Source organism: Puntigrus tetrazona, chromosome 13 (assembly GCF_018831695.1).
Source record: "Puntigrus tetrazona isolate hp1 chromosome 13, ASM1883169v1, whole genome shotgun sequence".
Taxonomy (NCBI): Eukaryota; Metazoa; Chordata; class Actinopteri; order Cypriniformes; family Cyprinidae; genus Puntigrus; species Puntigrus tetrazona.
Genome location: NC_056711.1, coordinates 2,096,240 through 2,111,023, shown reverse-complemented (window position 1 = coordinate 2,111,023; position 14,784 = coordinate 2,096,240). Strand labels below are relative to the sequence as shown.

General features: G+C 41.4%; 1 protein-coding gene across 1 annotated transcript in view; it reads left to right on the top strand.

Annotated features, from left to right (window-relative positions):
* The window catches only part of slit1a (slit homolog 1a (Drosophila)), a 53,122-nt gene that overhangs the window by 35,573 nt on the left and 2,765 nt on the right, over positions 1 to 14,784 (top strand). The window contains exons 14-36 of the mRNA XM_043255117.1: positions 17 to 180; positions 987 to 1,010; positions 1,308 to 1,452; positions 2,202 to 2,276; positions 2,354 to 2,497; positions 2,575 to 2,718; positions 4,440 to 4,606; positions 4,721 to 4,853; positions 5,786 to 5,854; positions 5,950 to 6,021; positions 6,102 to 6,173; positions 7,515 to 7,586; positions 8,796 to 8,959; positions 9,367 to 9,491; positions 9,566 to 9,663; positions 9,840 to 9,979; positions 10,750 to 10,843; positions 10,949 to 11,086; positions 12,630 to 12,858; positions 12,971 to 13,101; positions 13,273 to 13,427; positions 13,913 to 14,201; positions 14,288 to 14,499. Of these exons, the coding sequence (XP_043111052.1) occupies positions 17 to 180; positions 987 to 1,010; positions 1,308 to 1,452; positions 2,202 to 2,276; positions 2,354 to 2,497; positions 2,575 to 2,718; positions 4,440 to 4,606; positions 4,721 to 4,853; positions 5,786 to 5,854; positions 5,950 to 6,021; positions 6,102 to 6,173; positions 7,515 to 7,586; positions 8,796 to 8,959; positions 9,367 to 9,491; positions 9,566 to 9,663; positions 9,840 to 9,979; positions 10,750 to 10,843; positions 10,949 to 11,086; positions 12,630 to 12,858; positions 12,971 to 13,101; positions 13,273 to 13,427; positions 13,913 to 14,201; positions 14,288 to 14,499 (3,056 nt within the window). The remainder of the gene's footprint in view (positions 1 to 16; positions 181 to 986; positions 1,011 to 1,307; positions 1,453 to 2,201; positions 2,277 to 2,353; positions 2,498 to 2,574; positions 2,719 to 4,439; positions 4,607 to 4,720; positions 4,854 to 5,785; positions 5,855 to 5,949; positions 6,022 to 6,101; positions 6,174 to 7,514; positions 7,587 to 8,795; positions 8,960 to 9,366; positions 9,492 to 9,565; positions 9,664 to 9,839; positions 9,980 to 10,749; positions 10,844 to 10,948; positions 11,087 to 12,629; positions 12,859 to 12,970; positions 13,102 to 13,272; positions 13,428 to 13,912; positions 14,202 to 14,287; positions 14,500 to 14,784) is intronic.

Below are 14,784 nucleotides of genomic sequence, written 5' to 3'. Positions count from 1 at the left end.
GTTTGTGTGACTGCAGTCATCTGGCTCAGAATCCCTTCATCTGTGACTGTAATCTGAAGTGGCTGGCCGATTACCTGCGCTCCAACCCCATCGAGACCAGCGGTGCGCGCTGCACCAGCCCTCGCCGGCTCGCCAACAAACGCATCGGCCAGATCAAGAGCAAGAAGTTCCGCTGCTCCGGTAAAACTCTTCAATACACGCTCGCAATTTACAATTCATATTTATAAAGACTGCTATTCTGCTCACAGAGGCTGCATTTATTTGATCAAAAATACAGTAAAAAGTGTTTTAGATGTCTGTTTTCTATGTAAATCTATGGTAAACTGTAATTTGTGTCAGTGACGCACGGCAGTCTTCAGTGTCACATGATCCTTCAGAAATCACTCTAATATACTAAATGTGCTGCTCAAGAAACATTTCTGATTGAAAACTGTTGTGCTGCACAGTATTTATTGTGGAAACCATCATATATTTTGTTTTTCGTTATAACGTTACAACTTGATAAATTTCCCACAAAGAGCAACACATTAAATTGTAATGATGTTTCACAAAAGTACTGTTTTGTTGAGCAAAAGAGACTTTCTGAACAGCATTTTTGAGCTTACAGTGTTGTTTTGGCAATGGTTTCCAGCGCATCATGTTTGGTTTTGGAAATATATCAGAATTTTGAACTGCATTATTTTGTGGCATGCGATGCTTGATACTGAGAAGCTCAGGAAAACACACATGCATTTTGTCCAAGAAAGCCTCTACACAACAGCTGCTGAAATGGATTGACACACATACCAAAACACAAGCCAGACAAATGTTTCATGCTGTTCACCACAGTGCCGTACCACTGCATACACTCTACACAAAACAGCCTGTACAGTGACCCTCCGTGGCTTTCTTGACCTCCATCATTGACACAACGCGTTTGTATTCTGAGATGCCGATGGTGTACGATTAGTTTTGGTGATTATTGTGTTCTTGTGTCTCCATCACAGCCAAAGAGCAGTACGTCATCCCAGGTGAGTGTGTGTTGCTTTCATTAACACGAAGCCTCGGCTTTCTTCCTAGTCTGTGTTTGAGCAGCCACTTTAATTCAACTACAACAAAGTAAGAAATCATGATGACGATCATGTCGCGGTGGGGATTTGGTGGTGCTTGCTCTGACAAACACTCTCGGTCTCCTGGAGCGTGCGTGTGCTTTAATTATTGAACGCTCATTAGATAACAGGCTTTGGTGTATGTAGACGCTTCCTCTGTTCGTCTCTTCTGACGTTTCTCTGAACGACCGGAGGATGACAGTGTCGTGTTTGCTGCAGGAACGGAGGACACCAGGCTGAGCAGCGACTGTAATAATGACCCCGTCTGTCCGGCCAAGTGCCGCTGCGAGTCCAATGTAGTGGACTGCTCCAATCTACGGCTCAACCGCATCCCTGAACACATCCCAGCATCCACCACTGAACTGTAAGACAGCAAACACCCGCCAAGAGTCTCCCGTACTAAAATCAACCACGCTTTTATTGTAGTAAAAGTGTAGTAACCATGTTTTATTGGTGCATTGATTATCATTTGTATAACAGTTCTCCTATAAATAGGCAGAATCATGCTCAACTTGTGACCCTGGACCACAAAAGCAGTCATAAAGGTCCATTCTTTACATTTTGTACACCATCGGAAGCTGAATAAATATGCTTTCCATTGATGTCTAGTTAGTCAGGATAGAACAATATTTGAAATATACAACTATTTGAAAATCTTGAATCCGAGGGTGCAAAAAGTCTAAATATTAAGAAAATTGTCTTTAAAGTTGTCCATATGAAATTCTCAGCAATGCATATTACTAATCAAAAATGAGATTTTCATATATTTACAGTAGAAAATATCTTCATGGAACATGGTTTTTACTTCAAAATCAAAAATGTATCATTTTGACCCATGCAATATATTGTTGGCTATTGTTACAAATATCAGTGCTGCTGTTGACATGTGCTGATACTCCTTTAGGATTTAGTGGTTTTACCAAGCCACCAATAGAAGTCAACCTTTTACCCGTAGAGACCAGGCACCATCACAGTTAGCATTAAAACCAATACAAGTCCCATTATAACCACAACTCTCTGATGGTTTCTGTTCCATCAGCAGGGAAACCATGGTTAATTTCCGTAAGGGCTGTCTGTGTTATTTCATCTCATTCTTCCATGTGTTTTCTCCAGGCGTCTCAACAATAACGAGATCACGGCGATAGAGGCCACAGGTGCCTTCAAGACACTGTCTCACCTGAAGAAAATGTAAGTACCTCTCTCTCTCTCTCTCTCTCTCTCTCTGTGGTCCTGATGCTCCGCTGACCTCATGCATTGATCTGCAGAAACCTGAGCAACAATAAGATCTCTGAGATAGAGGACGGGGCGTTTGAGGGGGCGTCTTCGGTCAACGAGCTGCACCTGACGGCCAACCAGCTGGATTCTGTGCACAGCGGGATGTTCAGAGGAATGGACGGCCTGCGCATGCTGTGAGCCCCGTCTCCGCCCCAAAACAGTCTCATTCAGACGTAATGCACGCTTTTAATCTTCACTCTTTCTGTTCTAGAATGCTGCGCAACAATCGCATCAACTGCATTCACAACAACAGTTTCACAGGCTTGCACAACGTCCGTCTGCTGTCGCTCTACGACAACACGCTGACCACCATCACACCCGGAGCCTTCGACACGCTGCAGAGCCTCTCAACCCTGTACGAGCCAAACACACATTGGCAGAAATCCTGAGAAGGAGTTTAGCATGTGGTGATAGAGACAGATGTTTCCTGTAATCATTAACTCGAGCCGAATCGTTCCTGGGAAGCCGTGCCATTGGAGCCTCACGGTTCCTTCAACAATTTTTGAGTTGATTTAACTCGGTATTTTCCTCATTTATCATAGTATGGTTTGACTTAAGAACCTTAAGGGCCTTTCACAATGAGTGCGTGTAAAGGGTTAGTTACCCTAAGATTTATTCACCCTCGAGCCATTCTAGGTCTATACGACTTTTTCTTATAGACGAATGCTATACAGTTACATTATAAAATGTCTTAGCTCTTCCGAGCGAATAGCCGTCAAGTTCAGTGAAGTCCAAAAATCCATCATTAAAAAATGCTCTATATCGCTAAAAAATGACCAAATTCTGAGAGACGGGAGGGTATAGTGTTGGAAGTCAAAAGAATTAATTATTATATTAATTTAAACAATTATTATCAAACTATTATATTAACATATAAACGTAAGCATAGAGAAGGCTATACCTTTATAATTCCTTATCTTCATTAAACCACATGTACAACTGCGTAAAAATAAGGTTAGATTTTAAATGTGAAGTGAAAAAAAGAGCAGAAGGGCTTATTGAAAAATGCTAATTCATTCTCTGCCAGCAGGAGCGGCACAAATATAGTAAACAAACAGCACAGCGTCTGACTTTAAAACTTTTAGAGCTCATATTTAATCGTTTAAACCATAGCCTTTTTTAGCCAAATTTAAGATGCTGTACTATTTAGGACTTTTTAATTGCCAAAAATATGGAAGAAATACAAGGAAAGCGTAAAAGGGTGTTTATTATAACTTCACTTCCGGCCCGAGATACCAGAATCTAACTCTAGACGTGTTCAGTTGAAAAAAATCTGCCAATGCAACAAATCAAAAGAGATTTATATATTAGTCTTTCTGGAAACAAGTCATAATGTGTCATTTTGGCCTCACATCTACTGAACATTTACATTTGGCAGACGCGTTCATCCAAACTGACTCACTTTTTATTGAAGGTCTACGTTTGATCAGTTCATGAATTCCTTGGGAATCGAACCAATGATCTTAACAATGCTAGGGTTAGGCTATATTGTGAAAGCAATCTGAAACAAACCATTATGAATTAATAACGCCATGATACAAACACTGGTATCTGGTTTTTACCCAATTTCATAAAGCCTCATTAGTGCTAGCTTAAAGCCCTGTTCACACCAAGAACCGTAACACTATCCTAACTATATTCATGTTCACACGAATTAATGATAAGATTATTATAAGCTTGTGCTGCAGATTTGTCATCATCTGGAGCTCTTTAAAGTCATTCTGATTGGCTGTCAGTGTTTTGACTGTTTTTCTTATTTCTAAGAAAATTGTTTCTCTGGGGTGTTATTCTTATATTTGTAGTGTGCACTTCCATATTTTCATAGATCTAGAACCATTACTGAAAAATTGAAGTTGGTAATTGGTGACAACATATTGAACTTTTCTCCCATAATTCAGACAAAGCATGATGAGATGTAGGAAAAAAGGTAGATACCAGTTATTATGCTGATCCAGTGTTGGGTGTAACGAATTATAAAACAATCCTCAACGGAAGGAGTACTTAGGACAAGTTTGGTGCTGGTTAACATCTTTGTGTGTGTGTGTGTGTGTGTGTGTGTGTGTGTGTGTATGGCAGAAACCTATTGGCCAACCCGTTCAACTGTAACTGTCACCTGGCATGGCTGAGCAGCTGGCTGAGGAACCGTAAGATCGTGACGGGAAACCCTCGCTGCCAGCGTCCGGCGTTCCTCAAAGAGATCCCTCTGCAGGACGTGGCCTTACCAGACTTCCGCTGCCAGGAGGGTACACGCTCTTTCTTCATGAATATTGATTTGACACGCTGCAGCACTACGTCTTCACGGCAGGATGATTCACTGTGTGTGTGTGTGTGTGTGTGTGTGTGTGTGATGTGGGCAGATCAAGAGGAGGCGAGCTGTGCTCCACCCGTCCAGTGTCCCTCAGAGTGCACCTGCCTGGAGACCGTGGTCCGCTGCAGCAACAAACACCTGCACGTCTTACCCAAAGGAATCCCGCGCAACGTCACCGAGCTGTGAGTCTTCTGCCTTGATGTGACCGGCCAGCCAATCAGAGCTCGTGTCAGGAGATAGAAGCCCAGCAGAGTTCAGATGAACTCGTGAATTAGTGTATTAGTGAAGATTAGTGTATTTGCATATAGAGTTTGGACTGCCAAACTAAACTAGCATTTCTGACGTTAATAAAAAGGGTCTGATTTCGTTTATAGCAGCACTAATGAACCACAGTAACCAGGGAGTGTTTTAGTCAGTATTTCAGCCACGTTAAACTTTTAAATTGATGGATTTTATTGTTTTTACTCTACGCTGATCATAAGCCACTTTTTTGCTTCTTTCTGTTAGATTGATAGCATAGATTACTATACTATTAAGTTTAAAACTAGAATTTTTTAAAGCAATTCAAATACATAAATCCTAAATTGAGGTCTGAGGGTTTTTAAATGTGTTGTTGGTAACAAACATTCTTTTCGATTCTTTAAAACCTCCTTTAAAGATCCTTCTTTAAGACGAACAGTCCTTCTATTACACCACACCTGGTCTGAACACAGCAGTTGATGAATATCTGAAACACAGATGTTTAATCTCTGCTTAGACGCGTCTTGGTTTTGATTGGCTTTAGACAACACAAAGTAAAAGGTTACGATTGTCCTTCTTGTTCTCAGTAAGAGGGTTGTGTGTGTAATGAGAGTGACACACACAGAGCGTCAGCAGATGCCTGTCGTTCCTCCGAGCGTGAAAACCTCTCATTTGGTCAGAGCTCTCACTGACTCTAGCCAGGTGTTCTGTGCTCTCAGACCCTCATTAAACCGTCTCCTCCTACCAAAAAACAAAACAGCAGGTGCTGCCCCACGCCCAGCAGACACACACACACACACACACACACACACACGCACACGCATTGCAGCTGATGAATCTGCAGACTGCTTCAGCAGTGTGTTTGTGTCTGCAGGTATCTGGATGGAAACCAGTTCAGCATGGTGCCGAAAGAGCTGTCCAACTTCAAAAACCTGCAGCTCGTGTACGTCTCACACACACACACACACACACACACACACACACACAGCACACAAGCGGCCACGGGTTTGACTGTCGTGTTGTGATCTTTCATTCCAGAGACCTGAGTAACAACAAAATCAGCTCTCTGACCAACTCTTCGTTTGCCAACATGAGTCAGCTGACCACCCTGTAGGTCCTCCTCAGCATTCCTGACTCATTACTGTCCGACTGACATCTGACCGCAGGGTTTGTCTGCTTTTGTCCCGCAGGATCCTGAGTTATAACGCTCTGCGCTGTATCCCGACTCTGGCGTTTGGAGGCCTTCAGTCGCTCCGCTTGCTGTACGTACATCTTGATGAACTAAGCCCTGAAGCAGCACGTATATAAACTCTATTGTGTCTTTCTCCATCTAGTGGCAGGCAGTCGCATGAATCTTCAGAGTGAGCGGCAAGCAACGGTTTCTTATTCAAAACAGAACAATTTGTCAAACTGTGCATTATATACAAGTACTACTATATCTACAATGTTTTGAACTACAGTAGTCAGCATCTGAAGTGCATCAAAACAAACTTTGATCACAGTTGTCCTAGGACCTAAAACCGAAGTTTTTGATCCACTTCAAATGCTGACTACTGTATACCAAAGTCTCTTTAAGAGAAGTCATATCCCTCGGCAGCCATCTTTAAAACGCCTCCCAGCCATTCAAGTGCAGCTCCAATCTCTTCTCTAAGCTTATGACTCAATTTCATATTTGACATGATTAATTAAATCTGACAACAATAATTGTTTCTTTTGCTGAAGTAGCGCTATAAAAAGTTTATTTCTCAGGCGAGATCAGACAGTGCACATGATCAGTCCTAGGCAAGTCTCAGAAAGCTGCCTGTTTCTATAGCAACCACAACTTCTAACAGCAGACCTCACAGATCAGGGATAGGCTATTTTATTTAGAAGGCGGGGCTTCCTCTGATTGAACGACCATTTTAAGCATTGCATTTTTCTCCAATCAAAACTACATGAGTTAAAAGTTTGGCATTCTATAGTCTTTGTGTATACTTAGTATAAATATATATATAAAAAAAACATTTCTTATTTATTATTAGGGTGTTTATAGCTAATCCTTGCCGCATGCTCTTTGTTTTAATTAGAATACATCTTAACAAAAGTCCTTCAAAAGCTGAAATATTTAAATACACCCAAAGTCAGATGAGATCTGCACGCAGCTGGAGATCTCTGACTTCAGGTCTGTCGTTTGTGAGAGACGGCGAAAAGGGGCTTATATGTCCCACACAGGTTTCTACACACACGACAAGATTTGTTTTGTGGTCTTCTGCTGGTGATGAAGGATGAGTAACACAGAAACAGACCTGAACACAACACAGAGATGAGCACTTCCAGTCAAATCAGCTTCATTTATACAGAGCTCTACATAATAATGTCTTTATTCAGCTCAGTTCCGTTCATTGTTATTTCAGTTGAATTCAATAATAGAGTCAGTGTTGCACTGAGTTTAAGCACTAAACACAATACAACTGTAAAGCAGCTCTACAGAATGATTGGCCTTAATTTAATATGTATGTCTTTGTCTATGTATGTCTTATATATATATATATAAAGGAATTTTCATAATTGAAAAATCGCATTTTAATATATATCACTAACGGCTGTGTCTCTGCCGCTCTCAGGTCTCTGCATGGTAATGACGTCTCTGAACTGCCTGATGGGATCTTCACCGACGCTGCATCGCTGTCACATCTGTGAGTAAAGGGGCCAAACAAATGCATGGGACTAAATAGACAGAAAATGCGCTGCATATATTCCGCACACTCACAGAAACAGAGCAGCACGTCTCTGAAGCTGTAAACACACAGAAGCTCTTACTGAGGTCTTCTCAGGGTTTGGTTCTGTCTGTCCTCGGATCCTAACCCCGACACACACACACCTCACTCTGACCTAGCTTTTTTTTATTTATTATTAACAGTCTATGCTTATTGTGTAAAAGCATTAAGCCAATGCAGCGATTTTCACACGTATTCTATTTTACAAATCCAAACTGCACAAAGACGTGAAGGTGAGTAACTGATGAGAGGCTTTTCATTTTTGGATGAACGATCCCTTCTCCGCTGTAATGCCCAGACATTTGTCTTTACTTTAGAGGAGTTGAGCAGAATTCAAAGGCGCTTTGTCTGGGAAAGTATATGTCTACAGCGCCACCTAGCAGTAATCAGGATGTAATACACAGCCTCTGAATCCTCTCCATTTTTACAATTTCTTTTTTCATAGAAGACATATAATGCCCCAATAACGTCTGCTGCTCTATATCTAAAAAGTATGTGAATATTAATCAGGAGAATAAGACTGACTCCTCAAATGACTCCTGCAAGTGACATTATGTAAAAATAAGCAGGTGCAAGTTAAAAGGCAATGTTAATTTATGTTGGATCAAAACCGTGACTTTAAGTGAGAAAAGAGCAGAAAATAGCAAACAAGTTTCTCAGAAATAGCTAAACCTTTCTCTGTGAGAAAAGTGACAGCTTCATCTCCCACAATAATACACAACCTGCAGCAGAGAAACACGTTTCATTTTTATTACACATGTGTTTGAAAAACCACGAGTTGTTATAGTGATCGTTATGGAGCAGTTTATGCTGTGTACTGTACGTGATACACAGACAGGTGTAGTTCAGATACATGCCTTCAAATGCATCTCATTTGCATTTTTTGACCTGTTAAACTTTATTTTGATATTCAACAGTTAGTAACTTTTAGTTGACATGACATCATTCATTTTCAACTACATGTCTACTAACTCTCAGTGTAGACTGTTAAGGGTGGGTTTAGATATCAAGCAGACAGTCTACTAATACTCCAGTGACTGCTAGTTGATGTGTAGCTGAAGAGTTACTCACTGTTAGTAGAATGTGTAAAGTGGACTATTGAAATGAAGTGTTAGCGTCTGCCATCAGGGCGATTGGTGCGAACCCTCTGTACTGTGACTGCCGCCTGCGCTGGCTCTCTGACTGGGTGAAGACGGGCTACAAGGAGCCAGGCATCGCCCGCTGCGCTGGACCACACGGCATGGAGGGAAAACTACTGCTCACCACCCCAGCCAAGAGATTTGAGTGTCAAGGTAAGCTGCACGAGTGGAAGGAAAAAGTCCATCAGATCCAGTGGTTTTGCAGTGTGTGACCCTGCGTGTTGCACCAGCTAGTCGTGAAAAAAGCTGGGTGTACACCCCATATATTTACATCTGTATATATAAACCCACCATCAGCCAGTATTTCCTGAGGTACATGTGATGACAACTACATGTATAGTTTTTATTTTGCTGAAACGTACAACTCTTGCAGTCTACGAATAATGAATAGTCCCAGATTTAATATTTTACTGCTGTACAGTAACTGATTGATGTTTGGTGTAATGTAGTGTTGGTCATCGCTGATGACTGCTTTTACACTGCATCTTATTAGGTTTTTTTGACTGACATGAGGGTTAAATAAAGATCTTTGTGTGCTTCATGTCTGTGTGTGTGTGCAGGTGAAGTGGACACTGCTATACTGGCGAAGTGTAACCCGTGCATGTCTAAGCCCTGTCTGAACCACGGCAGCTGCGAGGCCGATCTGACAGATGAATACAGGTGTCGCTGTTCAGAGGGCTTTAAGGTGAGCGCACAAAACACACCAGCAATGTAAATGCTGATAGACGGGAAACTTTACACATTTCATTTCACACACAGGGCAAGAACTGTGAGATGCCGCTCAACGCTTGCGTCAATGAGCCCTGCAAGAACGGAGGAACGTGCCACATGTCTGGAGAAGAGGATGAGGGCTTTAGGTGAGCCTCAACATCCTTTCCTAATGTTAATGGGTGAAGTGAATTAAAGCATGCATCAAAGTGTTATTTCTTATTTTTATCTTTTGCGGTAAAATATGAAGATGACTTCTTCATGAAATTCCCACAGTGCTTCAAAAGTTTGCGACCCATTTAAAGTGATGCATTTGTGTTCCCAGTTGTTCGTGTGCTGCAGGCTTTGAAGGTGCCACATGTGACATCGACATAGACGAGTGTAAAGACAACGACTGTCAGAACGGAGCGACCTGCATAGATGGCATCAACAATTACACCTGTTTATGTGCCCCTTTTTACACAGGTACACATCTTACTACTTGCACTTTTTTTAACAAAACTGCACTTTTGATAATCTACTTCAGACTTCATTCTACTAACTACAACTACATGTTATAGTTCGGGTTATAGTAAGCTGACGTAGTAAAATAGAAGCAGGCAGTCTACTAATATTCAGACTGCTGGCTGACATCTAGCTATATAAGTCTAAAGTGGACAGTTTACAGTATGTGTACTTACAATGCACTTAAATACATGGGGCAAGGGTTTAGGGGTAGGTTCAGGTTTATTACCTAGTTACTCATATAATAAGTACATAGTATGTACATGTGGAACAGGACTGTAAAATAAAGATTGAAATTAAATTTTTATGGTCACTTTTGAACATTCTGTTGACAACAATAACACTGCACCTACATCTCAACTAACTCTCATTAGAATATTAGTAGACTGTCTGATTATTTTCTGCTAACTCTTTATTAACAGACACTCTATTGACTAAAACTAACTTTACAAATGCATGTCAACTTATTCCAACCATAACCTTAGCAATCTACTAATACTCTACTTCTAATATTCTAGTGAGTATACATGTAGGTGGAACGTTACTTACAGTGTGTTAAAAGGACTATCAAAATAAAGCAAAACCAAAATGTGTTATTATAATAGTAAATATATATAGCATGTGTAACAAGGGCACCGTAAAATAGTGTTACCAAATTTACTTTGCTATCAAACACTTGTAAGCACACTGTTATTGCACCAGACTTAAGATTGCCCTGTTTGTGTGTGTAGGGGAGATGTGTGAGGATATGGAGGACATGTGTGCTTCAACTCGCAGTCCTTGCAAACACCAGTCCACCTGCTTCATCACAGTCACTGGCCCAAAGTAAGCTAAAAGTGGCTGAAAGTAATCTCCTTGGTCTTAGCAGCATTTTTATCACCCAAATGATCAAATCTTTTTAAAGAGCTATGTATATGTGTGTCGATCTAGGTGTATATGCGCCCCTGGATATGTGGGTGACGACTGCAGTGTGAACTATGACGACTGTAAGGAGCACAGGTGTCAGAATGGAGCACAGTGTTTGGACGAGGTTAACGGATACTCCTGTGTTTGTCCCAAGGGCTACAGGTCAGTTCTATACAAAAATATCTTCACATTTTAACACCACTTTGCCAACCGTTGGCCAATTCCTTAGCAAAGCCCAATCGCACCCTGCCACATCGTGTAGATTCTTGTAAGGGAAGTATAATGTACTCGTTATACAGGCAGATACTGTGGAGGGTGGCATTCAGAGAGATTGCCCTTGTCAACCATCAAACCCATGAGACACAGACAATGCTGCAGCAGACATAGGATTCTAGAGGGAATTTATCTTGACATGGATCTATACACTGGAGTGTACTTTACATGTTGCTCATGCGTCTTCTTAATATGAATAGCTTTTTGTTGTGGTATTCCATATTCATAGGTCATCTCGGATAAAAGTTGTCTCAGATAAGTGTTTGAGCAAAAGCTAATTTTTTTAAATAGTCAGCATTTGGGGTTCTCCAGTAGCAGGACTGAGAAACACTGACTTCACTATCACTATCAATAGCATTACAGGCATAATGAGATGAACTTGAGACCAGTCATCCAATCACCGCAGATTAGCGTCACGTAAAGGAGAAGCTTGGACAAATGAATCGATTAGTGAATCAATCAATGCAAAGTGTTGCGAGTCGTTGAACAAGTAAGGTAAAAATAAATGCATAAGACAGTGACAGTGTTTTTGACCTTGCATGCATGTCCACCTGTTGTTGGGGACTCCCAAAACCAAAATATGAACCTTTCATAACCCAAAATATAGGCCACTTTAAATTTATTGTCCAAACAAATATTGCCAGGCGGATTTTGCAGTTTTAAAAAAATCATAATTTCAGATCCCCTTTATATCACCACCTGTGGTGGTGGTGGTATTTGAGTGACAGAGTGCTGTTTTGCCCAGAGCTCTAGGCAGATTGATCCCCATTGATATGGAAATTAGGCTGCCAGACAAAACCAGAAAACCCAAACACAGTGTGAGGCTGAACAGTGGTTCTAATCCTTTTCCCTGAGGGAGGCATGAGACAGAGTCTGAGATCAAGAGATCAAACTTCTCAGCCTACACCAGTGCTGGATAGACCTCTGTGAGAAGAGAAACTGTCCTAAACGGGCAAAATAATTGCTTATTTTTTCAGCACACCTTCTTTCTAAATGTCTAGCTTGATTAGCTGTTTCAGGTGCGTTTAACTAGGGTTGGAGCTAAACTCTGCAGGACACTGGCCCTCAAGGAGTTTGGACTGCTCTGATCTATGACTTACCCAGGGTTTTTGTGGGCGGTACTATATGTTTATGGGGAACCAGAGCCACTAATTCATGACATCTGGTCCCTATACAACTGTCTGACCTTTAACAACTTTTGGTGTTTTTTTATGTACATTTGTTATCTTTAAGATATTGTTTTACTGTTTGTCTGTTATTATATAAAACAGTGATTCAGACTTGGGAAGTCTCCTACAATTGCAGTGTGCTCCACTCTTTTCTTGACTGTCTTATGAATGCTCACTCCAGCAGAAGAACATGCATGACAGAAACAATCAATTACAATTAGATTTGAGATTATCTAAAATGACCTGAAACATTTTGTTTGCAGTGGGCCGCTTTGTGAAGTCCCATCTACTCCACGCTCTCTCTGCGAGCTGGCCGACTGTCAAAACAATGCCCCCTGTGTGGAACGCGGGGGCCATGCACTCTGTCAATGCCTGGAAGGGTTTGGTGGACCACGCTGTGAAAAGTTGGTCAGTGTCAACTTTGTGGACAGAGACTCCTATCTGCTACTGAGTGACCTGAAGAATTGGCCCCAGGCTAACATCACTCTACAGGTATTCAACAAAGCCCAAACTTTTTCTTGGCACTTGCAAACTAGGTGCTCACTGCGGTGAGATTTGTTCTGTTCTTCTACTGATTATAGATCTCTTTTGGTTCTGTTTTCAGGTGTCCACAGCAGAAGACAACGGCATTCTTCTGTACAATGGAGACAATGACCACATTGCTGTGGAGCTTCATGAAGGTCATGTTAAAGTCAGCTATGACCCGGGCAGCCAACCAAGTCATGCAATCTACAGGTGATCTGAAGATTAAGCTATATTGTTACATTTCTAGATTACTTAAGGTTCATTTCATTTTCAAAAGATCAATTAATTTTGCATTTCCCACTTAGCAGTTGACTACAATTCTTAGCTTCAGTACCATTTTAATTTGATCAATCAGATATCTTTCATGTTTGTTTTACACAGTACTGAAACCATCAATGATGGTCAGTTCCACACTGTAGAACTGGTGACGTTTGACCAGATGGTGAACCTTTCCATAGATGGTGGTATCCCAACTACTATGGACAGCTTTGGGAAAGTGCAGCCCCTGAGGGGGGAAGCTCCACTATATGTGGGAGGTAGGAGTGCCTCCATCACAGTTACTAACCATCAATCACCGCTGTGAACCCACCTAGACATGACGCATGCTTTCCACTCTACTGCTCCTGGACTTTGCTAGAATCACCAAACCAACTATGGGATAGGCTCTAAAAATACACACCACTAACACACAGATGGAGAGCCTGTCCAGAATGCACAGAGACAAGTGAAGTAATACTGTCCTGATCATGATGGAATATCAGCACTCTTCAAACAAAGCGATTTGAGTATATACAGTAACAATATACCAAGGTTTTTTAAATCCAGTCAAAGATTGGGCCACTATATAAACTAGCCCTTATATAATCCACCTACCCGTGAATTCCCATTGATCCTAAAGCCCTTGATTAAATTATTCACGAGTTGCAGGATTTATAGAACTCTGTCATATATCAATAATATTAACTGAATTTATGTACCACTGGTCTCTTTCTAACTCTGCATAATATTCTCGCTGATTCAGGCATGCCGGTGAGCGTCCACCCCACAGCTCCTCGCATCTGGCAGATCCAAAACAGCTCCAGTTTTCATGGCTGCATTCAAAACCTTTACATCAATAATGAGCTACAAGACTTTACCAAAACCCAAATGAAGCCTGGTGTTGTGCCCGGATGTGAGCCCTGCCGAAAGATATACTGCCTCCATGGCATCTGCCAACCCAACACGGCCATAGGCCCCATATGCCACTGCCAGCCCGGGTGGAGTGGGCAACACTGTGACCAGCCTTTGGCGAACCCCTGTCTGGGCAGCAAGTCAGTCAGATTCTTTAAGTGAAATATAGAGAGTGGACCAAGGTTGCAACAACTAATGCTGCAATTCTTTCATTTGCTTTACGCAGGTGTGTCCATGGGAGATGTATTCCCATGGACATGCAGTCATATCGCTGTGAATGCCAGGAGGGTTTTCATGGAGCCCTGTGCAACCAGCAGGAAGAGCTCTTCAATCCATGCAGAAAGCTTCAATGCAAACACGGTCACTGTCAGATATCTGACACGGGAGATGCTTACTGTCATTGTGAGGTGGGCTACAGTGGAGAGTTATGCGACAAGGGTAAGATATAAGCTCAACCCTTCGGGCGTATGCTCATTATCAGGCATTCTGTTTCTGATGAGATAAAGCATGGCACGTTGCAGTAACACTCTGGTATTGTTTGGTTATTTTAGACCGAATATAAAGTTCCAAAATGCAAAAAATTTCTTCCCCCCAGTATTTTTTTATATCCATAAGGTGGAAAAATTTGCCCCAATTAAATGGATTTTAAATACTTTTGCTTTATTTTTTATTTTATTTTATACACACAATAGCCCAAAATGTAGATATGAATAATAATTCATG